At 38.8% G+C, this 21,032-nt stretch overlaps 1 protein-coding gene across 2 annotated transcripts in view; it reads left to right on the top strand.

The window, feature by feature from the left end:
• LOC111870288 (cyclin-dependent kinase-like 1) overlaps window positions 1-21,032 on the top strand; it is a 36,686-nt gene that overhangs the window by 2,529 nt on the left and 13,125 nt on the right. Inside the window, exons 2-3 of one of the 2 annotated variants that reach the window (XM_023862432.2) lie at window positions 5,313-5,444; window positions 20,850-21,030. In XM_023862432.2, the coding sequence (XP_023718200.1) occupies window positions 5,313-5,444; window positions 20,850-21,030 (313 nt within the window). The remainder of the gene's footprint in view (window positions 1-5,312; window positions 5,445-20,849; window positions 21,031-21,032) is intronic. The other variant, XM_033753747.1, reaches the window with a different exon arrangement.

Consider the following 21,032-nt stretch of genomic DNA (forward strand, 5'->3'; position numbering starts at 1 on the left):
GACATTCATGCGTCGTATTCGGGAGGTCACATATTCAAATCCCGACCCGGAGACTGGCTTTAATGACTCAGGTATTTTGTAGATTCCCTCAGCGTATGTAGACAAGTGTCAGGATAATACCTCAGATTAGGCCACAACCACTACTTCAACATCTTTCTAAATTCATTATTTATTAATTGTCGTTCTATTCGACGCTGCATGGTCTGAGCTACTGACAGAGTCATAAAATAAGCCACAAAAAATAAAGGACGCTGTCAGGCGCCCATGCTCTTGAGCCTTGAGTTTCTGAATAAAGTTTGTTGCTTAAATTTTAAGTCTTCTATCATGGGGGTAAAGGGCGGCCGGCGCGTATGACTGATATCCTCACAGCGATCCGTGAGCCAACTGTCTAGAAAATGTGGGAGACTGAACGTCCCAAAATCCTATGGGGCTCCATGGTGCATTTCAGGGACAGCTTTACTCTTACCTTTACGATCAACGTACAAGAAAAATCGACTTTAGTTTTACGTGACGATACCTTTGTCTGTGACGGATATTAGGGTGACCATATCTTCCTTCATCAATCACCGATTAACAGGATAATTACAACTCGTACGGGGCACGCGGTAGCGTAGTTCGTTGAGGCACTATGCTACAAGCCGGAAAGTCGCGGGATCGATCCCGATGAGGTGGATTTTTTCAATTGACCTAACCTTTCAGGCCGCAATATGGCCCTGGGGTCGACTCAGTCTCTAAAAGAAATGAGTGCCAGGAATATTCCTGGGGGTAAAGAGCGGCCGGCGAGTAAGGCTGACAACCTTACCGCCATCTATGAGTCGACTGTACACTCAACACCGTAAGATATAAGAGGAACGGATTAAGTAAGTTTTGATAGGCAGGCACGAGTCTTTTGTATCTGTGTCGCTTATGGAACAGGCAGAAATCATCAACGAAAATGAGAAATGTAACATAATCCACAGAGAAAGGCATAATAATTATGCATAGAATATCGCGTGCCTGTTATGTCTTCCACTCAGAACTACTGCAGACTGGTAAAATATGAAGAGTAAAAGAAGAAAAGCCGGTCACGCTAGCCGAGCGGTCTAAGGCATGTACTGTCTTCGCTCGCTTGGAAACCGGGATCGTGGGTTCGAATCCCACTCAGGGCATGGATGTTTAGTTTGTGTGTGTGGGTTTTTCTGTGTTTGTGTACAGGTAGAGGCCTTGCGACGAGCTGATCACCCGCCCAAGGAGTCCTACCGAATGTGTAAGATCTAGAAAAACCGAAGTGAACGGAGAAGTTCATGGAGGTAGGCCTAGGCCCACTGGGGCTGTAGTGCCAAGGGAAAAAAAAGAAGAAATCTAAGGTAACCATTATAAACTTTCATATAAGGCCGTGAGATACATAATGTAGCCTGAATTTCATTCACATGGTTACATAACTAGACAGGGGCATTCAGTTTGGTGCAGTCCGAAGAAACATGAATGCATAATCCAAAGAACGGTTTCGCTAATTGACGAAAGCGAATCCACTAATAGCAAGGGAGACCACTGAAGGAAGTCTGAAGGTTTTAACTAAGAAATCAATTAATACGTTTGTTCTATGAACGTGATAGGAATGCAAAGTTTGCAGAAGGAAGTGAAAATATCAACCCGCTGTTACACCTTAGCTCTCTCGTTCTCCTTTCTTCTTTTGTTCCGTTTTCGATATTCACTTCCGTACTAACACTTCCGCATCCTTTGTCCGCCATATTTACTACAGTCCCTTCTCTTACTGAAGTAGATCAATATCTGAATTAATGATATTCAGTGTTTCTCCTGCCCCTCATAGTGGACACGCGGTCTAAGGCATGAACCGTCTTCACCCACTCGAACACTGGGATCGTGGATTCGAATCCCACACGAGTTATGGCTGTCTGTGTGCGTTTATTCTGTGTTTGTATTGTTCTATGTGCCGGTAGCGTCCTTGCAACGGCCTGATTCCACGTCCAAAGTATCCTACCGACTGTGTAAAAGGTGAAGAATTTGAAAAAATGACCAAGGCATAAGAAAGGGCTGTAGAGCTGTAAACAGATAGATACATAGACAGACAGAGTTTCTCTTGCTTTGTAGAACAGGTTTTTATTATAAAAAGAAAATGTTATTTTTATTGTTATTAATTTAAACATTTATATTATATATATATATAAACATTATATCGGATACTGACCGTGAATATTATTCTTCAAATGAGATTAAATGAATGGAATTCTAAATCTGTTTCTATGAATTTTTTTCAAAATTCGATGGACCGCCATATTAGGATCAGACTGGCGAGGCAAAAATTAACTCAGATGCATTTTTAATATTTATTTTGTGTTAAGAGAAGCTATGATTTATCAAAATTTATAAAAGGATTTGTTATGAAAATTAAGGAAACATGAAACATACAAATTATTGGAAGTGAAATGTACTTTGTAAAATCTAATTTGGACAAAAATAAGATGAAAAGGCGGTATGAATGTTCGAGTTATAAGGACACGCTACATACTTACCAGTGAATTTAAATTGTCGGTTAAATTCATTAACTAGAGATCTATTTATTTAAACATTTACATCTGAAATATGCTGTGTTCAAATTCAAATGTGTATCACTAAAAATAAAAATTAGGTTTGTGATAGTTGATTTCAAAATAATGTTCTTTAGAGATTTATCTTTGTACCTTTTACTGCAGTTCGTGAGGCATGAGGTAAAAGTATTCTATTTCGTGATGTGTCTACATAGTGTTAAAGAAAATATAATTTTGCCATGAAATTATGTGTATGTATGTCTCACAGTTGTTGTAATATTTTTCATTCATGGCATCATATTACTGCGGAAAACTTTCCTAATTTCAGGGCGCATTTTGAGTTTCATAACACAATAAAGTTTATCGCAAAACTGGGGAAGTCTATCTTACGTAATTCGCTACATTTTTATGATTCCCTGAACTACTCTCGGTCTCCCACGCTGGAACTTCTTATTTTCCGCTTCTTATCCTTTTTCATTCACTCATTCAATTATTTACCAATTCTTCAATGACCCTTTAGCGTTTTGTTGAGTCCTGGCCTGTTCTTCAGTTTCATAATCATTTTTACACAGTCGGTAGGACTCACTGTACGAATGGTCAGCCCGCCGAAAGCCGCTATCTGCACAGGACACAATAAACACAGCATAAACCCATATACAGACATCCATTCCTTGAGTAGGACTTGAAACCACGATCCCAGGATTCGAACGAGCGAAGACAGTTCATGCCTTAGACCGCATGGCCACTGTAATCATCGTGATAGGTTCTTATTCATTTATTGTTCACAGTCATAAATAACTCCATGTTGGTTATGAGACTCAGCGGTGTTCATTATGCGATGAATTTAATGGGGAGCATTAGTGTGGGTTTAGACATAAGATATCAACTACTTATCAGATCCCTTGCATTCATCATATACTGAAAAAAAAAATAGGGATCAATTAGACAGAATATCAGTTTTTTATTTTTTATTTATATTTCTTTAATTTATTATTATTGACAATCTGAAATATACATTTCTGTTATTCATAGACTTCAGGAAAACCTTTGATTCAGTTNTCTGAAAAAAAAATAGGGATCAATTAGACAGAATATCAGTTTTTTTATTTTTTATTTATATTTCTTTAATTTATTATTATTGACAATCTGAAATATACATTTCTGTTATTCATAGACTTCAGGAAAACCTTTGATTCAGTTAGAAAGGAAGTATTGTACAATATTCTGATAAAGTTTGGAGTAGGCTAATTAAGGGCCGCTCCATAGCTCAAGCGGTTAGTCGCTGGCTTCCCATTGCGGCGGCCCGTGTTCGATCTCGGGTCTGGTCAAGTAGGATTTGTGGTGGACAAAGTGGCGTTGGGGCAGGTTTTCTCCGAGTACTTCGGTTTCCCCTGCCAATCTTCATTCCATCAATTGCTCCACAATCACCCTCACCTATCATCTGATGTTGGTACAGTAGGCCAGAAGTGGCCGCAGTGCAAGGGACTTAGTTCCACTCCACTAGCATAAAAGAAATTAGGTTGATTAAAGTGTGTTTAAAACAAACTTATTGTAAAGTCCGTATAGGCAAACATTTGTCTGATAATTTTACTATCCAGAATGGTCTAAAACAAGGGAATGTTCTATTGCTTCTGCTTTTCAAATTTACTTTAGAGTGTGTCATTAGGAAGGTCCAGGAAAACCGGGTTGGACTGAAATTAAATGGGATACATCAGTAAGGAGCTTGGTTTAGAAGTAAACACAGAGAAAACTAAGTATATCATTCTGTCTCGTCACCAAAATGCAGGGCAAAATCATGACATAAAATAAGTAACAGATGTTCTGAAAATGTGGCACAGTTAAGATATTTGGGAATGACGATAACAAATCAAAATCGATTCAGGAGGAAATTAAGTAGAGACTGAACTCTGACAATGCTTGCTACCATTCAGTCCAGAACCCTTTGTCTTCTCCTCTGCTGTCCGAAGACATGAAAATTAGAATATATAAAACTATAATTTTTCCTGTGGTTCTGTATGGGTTTGAAACTTGGTCTCTGACATTAAGGGAGGAACATAGACTGAGGGTTTTTGAGAACAGGGCGCTGAGGAGAATATTTGGACCGAAGAGAGTTGAAGCGAGAGGAGGCTGGAGAAAACTGCATAATGATGGGCTTCATAACATGTACTCTTCTCCAAGTATAATTATAATGATAAGTCAAAGAAGATGAGGTGGGCAGGGTATGTAGCACGAATGAGGAAACGAGGAATGCATATAGGAGAGTGGCGGGAAAGTCAAAGAGAAAGAGACCACTTGGAAGACCAAGGTGTAGGTGAGTGAACAATATTAAAATGGATCTTAGAGAGACCGGATATGATGGTATGAATTGGATTGGTCTGGCTCGAGATAGAGACCAGTGGAGGGCTCTTGTGAACACGGTGATGAACCTTCGGGTTCCGTAAAATGCTGGGAAATATTTTAGTAGCTGCAGAATTGGCCGCTCCTCAAGAAGGGCTCAGCTCCATGAGTAAATAAGCAAGTAAGGAGTGAAAGGTGAAGATTACGCTGCGAACCAGACACACTATAAGCCAGAAGTGGCCCTAGTACAAGGGACTTAGTCCCACCCCACTAGGAATAAAAAAAAAATTTTAAAAAATAGGTCGAGTTAAAGGTTTCTGAATTTATAAGTAAAGCAAGCCTGGTAAATGGACCAGACATGGAGAATTTTTCTTTCTTCGTGCAATCAGTGAGGTTCAGTTCTCTAGGAAAATGTGTTAGTTACCACAATCTTGATGACTCTGCCAGAATTGAAGACGATTGTTCGAGTGCCTGTCGAGACGGTCTATCAGATATGTTGCGTCGATTCTGGAAGGAGCTGGAAAGTCGATTGGACGTTCATCGCGCATCCCCGGGATCAAGCGTCGATATCAGTGAAAGGTAAATAATGGGCACTTAATATGAGTTGTTGCACCTTTCGGAAATGTTAATACAGAGTGTAAACAAATATATGTTACAACGCTGTGGTATAGATGGGTTCAATCTGATCATATGTTGTCAATACACCACTGTCCGGAAACGCTTCCTTTTGACACTGCAGTTCACAAAAGAATATTCCTAGAGGATGCATAAATTTTAAGGGATGTTATCGTTGTTTTACGTTATGAAAGTTTCTCAAAATGGCGGCCGCCGACTTCATTGCATGTTCTGCACTACCTAGCTATGTTATGCTGAACTCGATTTCCGGCATTTCCCGGATGGTTCCAGCAATTCTTGCCACATCATCATGTTGTGTCTCCACTGGAGTCACGTACACCAGGCTTTGCATGTACCCCCAAAGAAAGAAATCACTTGCAGTCAAGTCAGGAGAGCGAGGGGGCCAGGTTATTAGGCCTCCACGTCCAATCCATCTGTTGCCAAAGGTTTCATCCAAATACTCACGGANTCTCCTTCCCATTTCAGAGACCCTAGGGCGTAAATAAAGCGCTTCCTGATATGGGTGTATTAACAAAATATGATCACAATGAACATATCTATATACAACAAAGCGTGTAACAAACCTTATATACACTCTGTATACTTAATTTGGAGTGGCTGTTCACAGAATTTTCGGATTCTGAAACATCTTTTCACACAACTGCACTATCTGGAATTGTTTTGTGTGTGCTTAAATCCACATGTGGGATTTCACTTGCCTAATTGCTAACATCACAGGTTGGTGAATTGACGTTTAGTCTACCAAGAAGCGTGAAACTTGGCAGCACAGCTTACCACGTACCTCGTGATAATAATATTAGTAAGAGCATTGCATGGAAATGAGACGGGTGAATTGTGACGTCAAGTTAAATTTGTTGGTTTTCCGTCACTGTACAGAGCTGACGTCGGAATTACATACGTATATCAGCAATTCGTACAATTGAGGCCGCGCTACAGGGGCGGCCCGGGTTCGATCCCGGGTCTGGTCAAGTGGGATTTGTGGTGGACAAAGTGGCGTTGGTGCAGGTTTTCTCCGAGTACTTCAGTTTCCCCTACCAATCTTCATTCCACCAATTGCTCGACAATCACCCTCACCTATCATCTGGGGTTGGTACAATAGGCCAGAAGTGGCCGCAGTACAAGGGATTTAGTCCCACCCCACTAGCAGTAAAAAAAAATCAGTACACTTCTGTCCCATTTCTTCATAGACGAATCAGGGATTGGAAATTCAGCCTTCAGAATAACTGCTGCTGTTGAGACAATAATTATGATTCTATAGATTAATCTGGTGTAAAATAAGTGGTAGAAACAATTTTAACTCAATAATATATATATATTTACGTATCTAAATTTATACATCATATAATTTATAAAGCGTAAATGTTCGGAATTACTTAATGTAACAAGCTTCCTAGGTTCAGTTAAATAATATAATAAACTAGAGTTAATTATCACCTACAATTACTTAATGATTTATTTTTGTTTATTGCAGGTGATAATTCAATCTAATTAAAATATAGATAATCACTCACTCACTCATGGAGCTGAGCCCTTCTTGAGAAGCCGTCAATTCTGCAGCTACTCAAGAACTTCCCAGCATTTTATGGAACCCGAAGATTCATTACCGTGTTCACAAAAGCCTTCCATTGGTCTCTATCCTAAGCCAGATCAATCCATTCTATCCCTCTAAGGTTCATTTTAATATTGTCCACCATCCTAACCTTTGGACTTCCCAGTGGTCTGTCTCTTTCTGGCTTTCCCACCAATATCCTATATGCATTCTTCTTTTCATTCGTGCTACATTCCCTGCCCACCTGACCTTCTTTGACTCGATCATTCTAATTATACTTGGAGAAGAGTACAAGTTATGAAGCTCCTCATTATGCAGTTTTCTCCAACCTCCTGTCACTTCATCTCCTTCGGTCCAAATATTCTTATAAGCATCCTGTTCTCAAACACACTAGGTCTATGTTCTTCCATGTCAGAGATCAAGTTTCAGACCCATACAGAACCACAGGCAAAATTGTAGTTCTGTATACTTTAATCTTTATGTTTTTTGACATTAGACGAGAAGACAAAAGGTTCTAGACTGAATGGTAGTAGACACTACCCGGATTCAATCTCCTCTTAATTTCCTCCTGAATCAGGTTTTGATTTGTATTTATATTTATTATATATAATAAAATATTCGTTCAGATGCAGAAAGTTATAACAGTGGCAGAGGTTCGAAACTTTAAGGGTAGAAATTATATACAGACATGGATAATAGTTTATTATAGACTCACTACTTTCATTTAAACTTTTGAAAAGGAAATTAGGGTTGAACAGAAGAGCCCCTTATTACGGTATTATACTATTAAGGTGCGACACCCTATATTACTGCCCCTTTTTAACGACATATCGAAATGAAACAGAGCATGCATTTTTTCTCTGTATGTTTCATGTCCTGCCCTCTCAAATTCCTTATTTAAAAAAACCAGTAATAATGATAGTGAAGAGTGTTCAAATTGTTGTGGATCCATTGTTGAACACTGCATGATCTAAACCAGCGATTTCCACATTCTCTTAGCCAGAGGTTCTTCTGTTGAGAATAAAAATATTTGAGACCATGCACATCAAAAGAAAATTATTTTAAATATGATTTAGTATATTTAAAATTAGAAGTGTTTATAAATATTTTTATATTTGTGAAGTAAAATTTTTCTGTTACTAAATTAAATATGTAATTTTCTTATCAATTTATATGTAAGACAAATATTTAATTATAATTAAATTATTAAAATTGTTGCATCCCCCTGTAAGAGTTTCATACTCCCCTGGGCTTCCACGGCTCCAGTTTTGGAAGACCCTGACCTAGACCAAAAACCCTATCATAATCTCAGTTTGTTAGATTCGCTAAATTATTTTCAATAATTATTGTCAACAAACAAATTAGTCTACATTAAATTTTCTTTTGTAAATTCAGTGTCAAAAATAATGCGAAACAAATTAATACACAAAAGAGTCACCTTGAAAAGTATAACGCTGAGTTGTAACGTGGCATTTCATGTTCTTACGTAATGTGACGCAAGGGACAAGTCAGCGGGACTCGAATCGATCAATGACGTGTATAGTGGAACAAAGACACGGCTGCCAGACTGTAACATTCTGAATACAAGCCATCAGGTGCAATGGCGACTCGTAAATTGAGTTTCTATGAATGATTTAGTGATTGGGGTTGAAGATTACAACTAGTAACAAGTACTTCTGTCAAGTTTTGAAGTTCATTGTCATTGCACTGCATTGGTCGCATGTTATGTAGGTCATGAGGTCATTATAATTTGTAGAATGAGTTATGTTCATCAGTACAAGTTAACGCATTCTTTGTGAAAAGTTTATAACTACTTATCTGAAACAATGAAAACACTGTGAACAATAACAGTAACCTTATGATTTAGCTTAAGTTTTGTTTCAGTTGTTAGAAGATATTTTACTTCATTCTAATGTCAGAGAATTTGTGCTATAGCTAATTCTGAACTCAATATTTCAGATTATATTTTATCCTACATATGTAAACCTGATAACCTTTAATTTCCAACTGAACTGCATAGTACCTCTCTCTAATATGTGCTATTGAATAACGTTTTTATACCAACTTAAATTGGTTAGTTGCTATCAATCCTGTGTTTTCAGGGCTTATTTCATATTATGATGTCCATCTTATTATTACGAATAAATAAAATTTGAAAGAAATCAACTAATTCATTTTAAAGTAAATGATTGACTCTGCATATTTTTAAGAATCGTCATTTAACTTTGAAAACTGCAAACTAAATGTCGAAAGAAGCGAAAAGAGTTTTACATGTACAGTAAGCGAGATTGTTCTTCTAAGTTTTCCCTAACGTAAAAATACAGAACGCAGAATATTTCTCGAACAATAAGAAGAAAAATCTGTTCCATTGGCTTAAAAAATTCTGGGTAAATTTCGAAGTGTGTAAATGCTTCCCAGAGAAGGTCTCTACCATCATGACGGATTTGGTAGAAATATATGCAGCGGTGTGAAAATGTCTGAAGAAGAAACAAACGGATTCATATGAGTCATTTTCCTTATTAGCAACTTAAATATTATCACTAAAGTACACACATAATTTGTTACTTTCTGTTGTCGACTCTTTAATATATTTTTATTAAATATTACAAGTAATAGAAGTTTTGAATATCATATAAATACACTTGGAGCAATTAAAAGTTGTAATTTAAATAACTTATTCACATTTTGCAGTTTCAACGGATATGAATTAAAGATAAAACAAATCCTGCCCTGACCCCCTTCAAGAATTCCCATGAAGATTTAAGTTAAAACTGTAATTCAATTAAGGAGTTAAAACTTAACTTGCAAGTTTTCCATTTATTCATTTCTGTGAAAAATTCTGAATAGTTTCTGAACGTGGTGCTATTTAAAGACGCTGCATCACGGCATACGTAGGGTCGTGCAAGACATGAAGACGAGTCTGAAATGAGAAAAGCAAAGACGCAGATTATTGTGGTCTATTACAGCATTTAAGTCTTCTAGCCGAGATTCGAAACCCAGTTCTCTTTCGAACACAAGTCAGACGAGGTATCACACGAAAATATTCCTTCCTTGTTTTACCGCAGTGCGAACTCAATACAAAGTGAAAAATATAACAGCATACATAGAGTAAGTTGGTCATTAATTCTGAATGGGAAAAGGTTAGGTAGGCCGCACACCGGCATGCATCAAGACATATAACAGTCAAGACACGATGTCTGCGACATGACGCAAAGAAAGGAGCACAGTTGAAACGAATGAGATTATGAAAACCGCCGCACACCGGTATGATGCTGACGTTAGCTTCATACTGACGAATCAGGAATGAAGCAAGACTGCGTCTTTTGTCTCATGTCTTGATGCTTGTCTTGACGCAGTTGGTGTGCGTCCGCCCTTAGAGTCTCGTCCGTCACGGCAGAAGAAGAGAAGTTGGTTCAAGCGGCAACAATTCTAACTGGCGTCTGGAACTTATCCGGTTCGAAACTCGGCAGGGACTTTGAATATCTCGACTGAGATTTATCTTTGTTTTCCTCAGTACCCGAAGGCAAATGTCGTGACAATATCACAAATTAGATCATAGCCACTTTGACGTCGCTTCCAGCTCGCTATTCACTAATCAATCTAGCTTTCTGTTCTAAGTATCCTGAGTTGCTGACAGCCTAGTTGAGTAAGCCATAAATACATAGCAACAGGCTTCAAAATGATGTGTCAGGTTTATGTCACGTAACAACGATATTTTTCTTCTCCGGTTATGAAATTTAAAGTGTGAATTCCTCAGTCATAAATCATGGATCCATTGCTTTCAACGTATTGAATTACATATCTGTGTTCTCCCCCTTGTAGTTTGTAGACATGCAATTTATTCAACAAAAATGATCGTAAAACTGAGAGAACATGTGTAGCGGAGTGGAGTTATATTCGTTATATGCTGGGTTCGAATATCGGCAAGAACACAGGCTATTCTGAAAGCGGTTTTTAATGGTTTTCTCAGTTACTCCGGCCAATTTCCAGTATAGTGTCTCGCTTAGAACTCTGCAGCTTTCAAATCCGTTTCAGTTCGCCATCATCCAGAGCTACAAGGTTTCGATACCGATAGCGTCGTTAAATAACCAACTAAAAGAGATGATAAATTCTTCCAAACCAATAAGAGATCGGTTTTGAATTTCGATATTCAGTTATTAAAAATATATGTAGGTATATTCATTCCTGTTAGCTAACCGTCTCACATAGGCCGCTCCATAGCTAAAGTGGTTAGTCACTGGCTTCCCACCGCGGCGTCCCGGGTTCGATCCCGTGTCTGGTCAAGTGGAATTTGTGGTGGACAAAGTGGCGCTGGGGCAGGTTTTCTCCGAGTACTTTGCTTTCCCCTGCCAATCTTCATTCCACCAAATTCTCCATCATCATAATCAACCGGGTCTGGTACAATAGGCCATAAGTGGCCCCAGTACAAGGGTCTTAGTCCCACCCCCCTAGCAATAAAAAAAATAAGCGTCTCACATATAACTTGCTTTTTAAAAGATTTAAACATTAAAATCTCTACTTTATCTTTGGTGTAGGCACACTACATGTTTCGACCAACATTGGTCACTTTCAGGATTCTCTAAATTTACTGATTTAACTACTATACTTCCGTCCGTAAGTCAGCATTTGGGATATGCTCTCGTCTATGCTCCCACATGCCCTAAGGTGATGGGTAGTCCCTGTTATTGTGTCACGTGCAGCTGATATATAGTACGTAGATCTAACGCGTCTTCAGAAAGAATTATATTAATTTTTTTATACAGAGCTGTGATAAGATACGATTCATTTCATTTTAATATATTTTTCTTCATTACATAGTAGTGTCCTTTTTAGTTCTCGCCACTATTGAGATAGTATTTTAATTCTCCTGCTTCTTCCATTATCCATTTCGACTTCCTTTCATCTCTTACAGAGCTGTAGAACTTGTATCTGTGGCTTCAGAACGCCGGTTATTTCGAAGGAGTAACACAAACACAAGTGCCATGAATCATATAATTCTCGCGTACTCATACCAGGGAAGCGTGACTGGTACTAGTAGAGCATTTGGGGTGATTATATACTAGTCGAAAATATCCAAGATAAATAATTTAAAAAATAAAAGCTTTTAACTTTGGAACATAAACCAGTATGTACTTGTATTTTAATCCTAACAAGATGTATCTTTAAGAGCTTCCCATCTGCTTGCCTCTTACATAAGTAAATATATTTCAATTGATGAACCATACACAACGGAATCGTTGTTGAACAACTAAAACCTTCATCATTCTGACATAAACCGTACTCTTTCAAAGTAATGGTTTCAAATGATGTACAATGCAATCTTGCATTAAAATTGTACCAAAAACGTTGGAATTTCGTAAACAAACCTTTGGGTATTTATTCAATTTTTCCTCTTGCTCCCATTTTGGAACATAGGGCTGATATCTCAGATTCATTAATCATTTTACAGACGGTAGGACTCCTTGGACGAGTGATCAGCTCAAATGTATTGTGTTGTATTGACAAAGTATAAACAGCCTTCTGCTTTCGAACATTCAGCAGTCTATCTTCACATTGCTTCGCCATGCGAGGCCCTTATCGTAGTTCTTTCAGTTTATGTGAAAGCTAGGTTAGGTTATTGTGCTCTCGGGTAGCGATGCTTAGAGCGTCACTGAATGTAACCGGCAGCCTTAATATGTAAGAACGAAAGAAATATGATCAATAGAAGGACACATTGATCTCATGTTTTTTTTTTATGATTTTCCAACAAAGTTACATTGCGTGTGAAATAACTAACACGCACAGTGCGTTGCCCGGTAGCACAACATTGTTTGCTGTAGTAGTGTACGCTCAGAACACAGTGGCCGAGCGGTCTAAGACATGAAATGATTTCGCCCGCTCGAACACTGGGATCCTGGGTTCGAATCTCATTCAAGGCATGGATATTTGTCTGCGTTTATTCTCTGTCCGTGTTGTCCTGTGTAGGTAGCGGCCTGGTGTTGGGCTACCTACTTCTAAAATTAAGAAACTGAAGTGAAACAAAGTTTCTCACGGATGCCATATGTTCTAAGTGGGAGCATCAGAAAACTGATAGGTAGGTGGGTAGTATATCTGTATACTCGGACCAGTGTAGATGGCTGTTTAACAAAGTACTCCAGTCTATTAAAAAAATTGATTATGATTAAGACCAGTGTTTTACTCAGACATTACCGTGTCTTTTTTACCGCTTCACGTTATTGCCGGCCTTTATAAATTATAAATAAAGGTTATGCTTCAAGATAACAAAAATATTGTTTTTTTAAATCGATCAATCAATATTGCTTACATTGAATTTGTTTTATACCACTATATGCTTCGGTCCGCATGGGCACGGACCGCTAGAAAACACCGCTTTAATTATTCCTGTATTCTCTTGTTGCCGTCGAAACATGCTTGTTTGCGGAGCCGTTACTTGGCAACAGCTGTTTTATAGTTGTTTATTTCGCTGTCATTGCCTAGAAACTGTTCTACAGATCACAGATTATAAAAATTCAGTTCGTACGTCACAGAAAACACATACCGTCTCCGGTACAAAGATCAGCCTAACATTGCTGTTTAGGGGGAAAATCGCTGTTTACTGTGAGAACCTTAGAAACAAATAAATAAACTCTGTGCGCAGAATGCAAAGTTTTGGCGTGTTAAATGAGGTGGTACAGGGTTAAATAAAATAACATTCGTACCGTCAGTTGTAGAGGTGATCTCTTTTGTGAGGACGTGACATTTACTTGCGGACTTCCGGTTGTTATTGATCCCAATGCATTTTGTAATATGATAATAACATCGTGTTGCAGGAGCATTAGCTAACTAACCTCACAGAGAACATATACATTAGCGCTGTGTATGCAGAGATGCAAATGTCTCGTGGTACGGAGCAAGTCACCCCTGGCATTTGCGTGCGCTTGGCAACCTGTACAGCGGAACTAAAGCAGACGCTCCATGCTAACGCCAAACGGCTTCTCCTCTGCCCCAAGGACAGGACCAGCAACTTGAGAAGTCAATGTATACTCCGTTCCGTGGAGATAGAGAATTATACACGAACTCTCTGAAAATACAATTGTTAAGACACAACACCACTAACACTAAAGCCTACCATTGCTTAATATCGTGAGTTATCTATTTTGTACCAGCTCATCTGTAATATTATCCTCCCATTTCCTTCCCGATCTCCTAAGTAGCAGAAGATATGAATACATGTTTGGGGCAAAAAAAAATGATAGAGAAATTTATGGGTTAATTTTTATGTTACAGACTGAGACCACTGTTAGAGACAAAGTATATTTATCTCTGTACTTAATTATGTAATTAGGTGGTATACCATGAAGGTATATGGAGAAGTTGAGGCATAGCTCCGCTTTTCTTAACCTCTGCGCTAAATGGAGATGTGGTCACCTTCACGCCCCTGCCGCTTTAACCCCTCTACTCATTGTTGGATAGTAGGCTGAGGGGTTCTGAAAGCTATGGAGAACAGAAAAATCTTTTGCCCATGTCAAGAACTGAAACCTGATCCTCCAGGCCCTAGCCTAGTCGCCATACTGACAGAACTAACTCGGCTCCCTTCTGTTATAGGGATAATTGTATAAATTGAACAACAGTGTATTTGTATACATAGACTGCACACGTTTGTTTGTTTTCATTGGCTCTACATCCCTCATTTGGTCCTAGGACTACCTCCATGAAACTCTCCGTTTCACTTGGGTTTTTCTAGATCTTGGACATACGGTAGGACTCCTTGGGCGGGTGATCAGCTCGTAGCAAGGCCTCTACCTGTACACAAACATCCATTTCCTGAGTGGGATTCGAACCCACGATCCCGGCTTCCGAGCGAAGGAATACAGAGACTGCACATGTAGTGGCCCTATATTCAATTAATGATCTGGCAGCAGAACCCGAAATTTCGACATCACTAATATTAATATCCAATTTTTTTCACGTACTACGATATTCGATCCATCTTCCGAATTTTCTTCTCGCACCCTGTTCTCAAGCACCATCAGTCTCTGTTCTTAGCCCATGCAAAATACCAATTTTCAGAATCGTACAAAACAAAAGGTAGGGTTATAATCTTTCATTCTGTTTTAATCTTCGGGATTTCAGACAGGCGCCTGAAAGACAAACTTATCTGAACTGCGGAATAGCACGTTTCGAAAACTCAGTGTTCTCTAAATTCCCTCCTCAATCCAATTTTAATATTGTGACGGAATAGTCCATTGCTAGACAATAGCTCACTAAGAGCGCGTTTCGTAGAAACAAATACGCTCGTACAAATCAACGCGTTAACCCGAGATTGACATACGTTTCGTAGCAACGGATGAAACAAATAATAACAGACGACCAGTTCGAGGTGGTTGTCTCTCTTCGGTTCGCCTCGATTTATAAAAAAAAAGAGTTCATTCGTGAATTCGTTGATTCATTCGTAAGAGTAGTTGGGTGTTCAGCTGTGGAGCGTTAACCAGCGGACAACGGAAGCTGCAGAAGTGGCCGATTCGTAATTCAGAACCAAGTCAGTCACAGCGGAAGAGAGGACACTTGTAGTCCAGTAAGGAATGGAGCGAGTCTTAGGCAGTCATCGATTATGAGCTATTATAATTGGTTGTAAATGTAAAGAAATGCCAATAAATTCAATCATCGAAACCAGAACCCGTTATTATTCGTCACGCAAACCTCCACACCCATACATGAAAAACATTCTACCATCATTCCCAGATATTTTGACTTTAAAATATTTTCGAAGGTTTTGCTAGCTGTCTTTATATTAGTCATGACGGTTATTGTGTCTTACCAGAAGAAGTGTCTGCAAATATTTATATAATGTTTGATGTCGTGTGTTCGATTCACATAAAAGCGATTTCAAATATCCTGAAATGTCCTTCATCAGATTAAAGTTTTATTACGCAATCTTCGCTTCCGGCATTGTGTCATTTGTTAACTCGCTTCCTGGTTCCGGGTTCCTATGACAGTAGGTTGGCACGAACTTCTCAACCCAAGCCATTGGTTCAGTAGAACGCACGTCATATTTGCATTTGTGTGCTTGAAGAACGTCAGCCTCAACACAAGAACCAACTGTTATTATCAAAATAGACCCCCCAAGATTCTATCAATTCATCACACTGGTATAGGAGTAAGCACTCTAGATGCAATCGGAAGATTTCATTCATTCAAAATGGTTCTACGGCCCTTTGTTGGGGCCTGGCCTCTTCTTCAGTTTCGTAATCTACGGTAGAGCTCCTTGGACGAGGGATCATAAGGCCTCTACCTAAACACAGGACAACACAAACAGAGAATAAACGCAGACACAGATATCCATGCCTTGAGTGGGATTCGAACACAAGATCCAAGCGTTCGGGCAAGCGAAAACTGTTCATGCCTTAAACCGTGTGGCCATTGTGATCAGAAGTAATGGATTTTAGTCTACAACAAACGATTATCTAGGGTAATGGGCTATACAAAGTATAAAGTAATATATTCGAAAATACTCCACTGGAATACGTTAAATACATGATACGTATGTTCATAAAAGAGCTAATGAAATCGTAAAATAAAATACTGTGGATGATTATCAGTCTTCTACAACTTCGATCCAGCTATCATTTTGTCAAAAAATCATAGCCTTACCAAAGCAAGAACAAAGATTTTTTTTCCAAGAAGCGTATTTTTTAAATTATTTTAATTTCAGTGTTATATTCGTCATTAACGGAATTTATAATTTTCGGACCTTCACTCTCCAGCTAGTATCGCCTATGGAACGCGAAGCATCGTTCAAGAGAATCTACTTTACAACAGACATCTCCCTTAATCAGTTTCTGTCATCACTACACCAGAATTAAAATCTTGTTGCCTGGTAAAATAACCTTCAGCAACAAGCCCTCAGAAATTTATTTAAAAGTATTTAATAATATTTCTAATCTTTGATAATTTTTAAAAAAATTACAAGCTTAGTTTGTCATCCTTTACGATGATTCGAAAGAAATTTTAATTCTGTTTCCAAGAAATGGTAAACACCTTCGGTTCCTGCCCACTTGCATCTCATGAAGACATTACGAATGAAATAACAAGAAATCTTCCACAGTTCTGTGACGCAATAATAATTCATAGCTGCTAGAATATTAGAATTTCTGTTTATCAACGAAGTGGGTCTCTCCAGCCAGTCAGAACACTTCATATAAATGTGAAAGGACTTTACTGTGATAAGCTATGCTGATCTTCATCTACAACACGCGATGCTGGCAGTTAACGCGCCCTGCTCCACTTAGATATTGCCTTGGGGTTGAACGAACTCAGAGGGGGTGAAATACTACAGAATTCGTTGTAGGTTATTTCTGAGTAGCCCTACATTATTTCAGGTGGCGAAAAGTATTGTGCATAAGGAATCTGAAAGATTGAAGTTATATGTTATAAGGTAAAATATTGTAAAACCGCTCATATGTGTGAACACATAGTTTCAGGTGTAAAAGAGTTTAAACATTTAAGGAATTCTTTTAGAAGAGATGGAATAATTTATAATTGTTCATACTTCTTAATACACAACTTAAGGTATCGAATTTTGTAATATTGTTTCAGGGGTGTGGAAACTTCCGAAAATTTCTAAGGGTCACTCGAAATTCAGAACATTTTTAGAAGCTTGTCGTTGCCACAAATGTTCAGGGCGATAAGTAATACCTGAATTATTTAACGATTATCTTTCAATACGTGGTGTCAATTGTGATTGGACGATGATCGTTATTAGTGCGTAGGTGAGGATTTAGAAGGAAGCTGAAGTTGTCTATTGAACGTATTATGTTGGAATTCTCCTGTGGGTACTAAGAAAAACAACGAAGTCTTCAGTAAACTTTGTCGATACCCCAGCCGATAATTGAATCGGGTATCTTCCAAATACAGGTCTAGACTATTACTGAGTTGTCATATGGCTTGGGCACCAGGACGACAGGAATAGGAGCGTCCTTCAATAAAATGTAGCTGTGCGAAGGAACAACATTCATGTCATTAGCATGTTTGATTTTAAGTCCAGGAAATAAAATGCAACATGCATTACAGTAGGACTCTCCTACAACGGAACTTCAATTAAAGGAAATCCTGCCTTCATCAGAAACAGTTATCTTATCCCGAGAGGAAAAAATTAAACCTATTTATTATTGTCTGGAATAAAAGTCAGATTTCAATACGGGAACACGCATAAAATAGAATGGGGGTTGCTTCAATATTTGTTATTTTCATTCATTCATCAGTAATCTGTCAGACGACAGGTCCACAGTCTCTTCCAAAACAGTTCCTCCATTTAATGCGATCTAGAGCTTTCTCCTTCAAATGAGAGTATCCTTAAGGTCATCCAGCATCTTCTTACGTCTTCTTCCTCGTCTTCTTGTCACTTCTATCCGCCCCTCTATCTTTCCTTCGATAGCTTCTTTTAGGAGGCAGCTACAAGGTAAGATATGACCCATCCAATTAGCCTTCCATTTTCTTATTTCATGTATGATATTCCTCTGCTCAGTGACTCTATTTTATGTCCATAAAATTTTGTTCCGTACTGCGATTTCTGGACTTAATGTGAGAGTGGCATAAACGAAGTACTGAAGAAGTAATAAGTAAGGAATCAGCGTGTTGAGCAATTGTGACTTATTTCCCAGGATGAAAGGTAATTTTACATTTAAAGAGCAACAAAGTTTTCCCCCAAATTTCCTTTTAAATAAGTAATATCAGCACAAATTTGGTCACCCACTCGCCAATTTGTTTACGTTTTATTTAAGAATCTGGATTTATATATTTGAGGCTTCAAGTTCGAATCCCGGATGAGACACATGATGTCTTAAGATTCCTCCCGATATTCCTCTATCCGTAAAAGTGAAATCCATTGGCGTCTGAAAATAAATAAAGACTTGGATGCCTCAGTTACTATTGTGACTGAGCTACGGCCTGGACGATCGGACAATCGAGGTTCGGTTCTCAGCCGTGGCAGAGATATTTCTTTGTCGTTGCCGGAAGTTGAACTTTTGAAAATCTATCCCAGTAATTAAACTAGCCTTTTGATGAAGCTAATTATTCATTTTTTATCTATTACTGAGGTTAAGAATGCATTGAACTAAACCTCCACTCCCCAATTCGTCTTCATGTCATGGCGCTTAATTAAATCCAGGGACAAGTTTAGTTTTTTACCTTAACAGTTTCTCCTGATTAATTAGTTATTCATATTTATCCTTATATAGCCTAGGAGAGACAGTGCCCTCAAACAGCCTACGACTCCATCTACTGAACAGGTAGCGTTAAATCTCTCAATAAATTATGTTCTCAGGCCGTTGGCTGTAGGCTTTGTAATTTTCGGCCCTCGTCACACACCCGTACAGTACGTGTATACTTTGAAACTGACCATGATGCCTTTTTATCACGCAGTCCATAGGTTACACCGCCACGGCAGAACTGAAGTTAAATGAATGTCGATAGGTACCTTAGGAATCGAACAGAAATCGAGAATCAGTGCGGGCGATAGGCACTTATCGAAAATGGCCCACGAAGCTGCAAAAAAAAAAAACGCTGAAAGATATATATAACCTAAAAAGCGCGGTATATTTGTTTCGCAAGACAAAGCTCCTACAAATGAGTCCCGAATCGTGTTTCCCAGATTGCTACTTCCTGCACTCATCAAAACAAATGCTGAATTAATGTATTTAAGCACGTATTCTCTTTTTCGCTCCTTCTGCTGCTCTGTGAGCGCTGCGGTCCGTGATGAATCTTGGTCTCTATTTAACAGTTTCTTAATCATATAATCGGTAGGACTCCTTTAGAGGGAGATCAGCCCGTCTCAAGGCCGCTACCTATATATAAGAACACAAACAGAGAGTAATCGTAGATAAATATCCATGCCATTTTGAGCGATCTGAACCCACGACCCCAGTGTTTTAGCGGACGAAGAAAGTTCGTGCTTTAGACCGCACGGCCACTCTGATCAGCCTTCTTCAGTTCTAGGAAATTTAATACTAAGAAGAATAACAGTACCTATTATTTCCATGGTACATCGGTATAGACTCTATATATTTTGTAATTTCCTTCTGTAAATTTTTCACCTGCTCTTTCAATCAACAATACTCGTACATAATAATACGCCTAAATTTGGTTCTAATAAAAATTCTCGGCAGTTATTACAGCGCACTATACACGTACAGTAGTGACAAATTTACCAATCAGATGATACATTACAAGTCTCTTTTCAAAACAGTAGAAAGAAACTCATTCTGACCTCTGATTAGTTGATCTGTTGGTTTGAAGTCATCATACTTTCACAGCTTATGCGCTGCAAACTTCTGCAATGACATTTCTTCCAGTTACATATATAATAGTTACAACACCGTTAGGCCGCGCCATAGCCCAAGCGGTTAGTTGCTGGCTTCCCACCGCGGCGGCTCGGGTTCGATCCCGGGTCCGGTCAAGTGGGATTTGTGGTGGACAAAGTGGCGCTGGGGCAGGTTTTCTCTGAGTACTTCGGTTTCTCCTGATAATCTTTATTACACCAATTGCTCCACAATCACCCTCACCTATCATCTGGGGCTGGTACAATAGGCCAGAAGTGGCCGCAGTACAAGGGACTTAGTCCCACCCCAATAGCAATAAAAGGAATAATAATACAACACCGTTGCCAAATCTCTAAAGCATTGTTCTTTTGAAGAGGGTATAGTTTACGTGAAGATGAATTAAAGAAGGAGGAACTTTATCTCTCACATCCTACGCTTATATTTCTTCATATACCCGTATCTGTAACTTACGATTATTAAAAAATCGAATTTCTATGGTTGCAGGTCCCGAGCCCCCTCTCGCCTCATGGAGCGCTACGAGAAACTGGGCAAGCTCGGAGAGGGCAGTTACGGCATGGTGTTCAAATGTAGGAACAGGGACACAGGCCAGATCGTCGCCATCAAAAAGTTTGTTGAGTCCGAAGATGATCCACTCATACGCAAGATCGCCCTCAGGGAGATACGCCT

The sequence above is a fragment of the Cryptotermes secundus genome, unplaced genomic scaffold (genome assembly GCF_002891405.2).
Source record: "Cryptotermes secundus unplaced genomic scaffold, Csec_1.0 scaffold94, whole genome shotgun sequence".
NCBI classification, from domain to species: Eukaryota; Metazoa; Arthropoda; class Insecta; order Blattodea; family Kalotermitidae; genus Cryptotermes; species Cryptotermes secundus.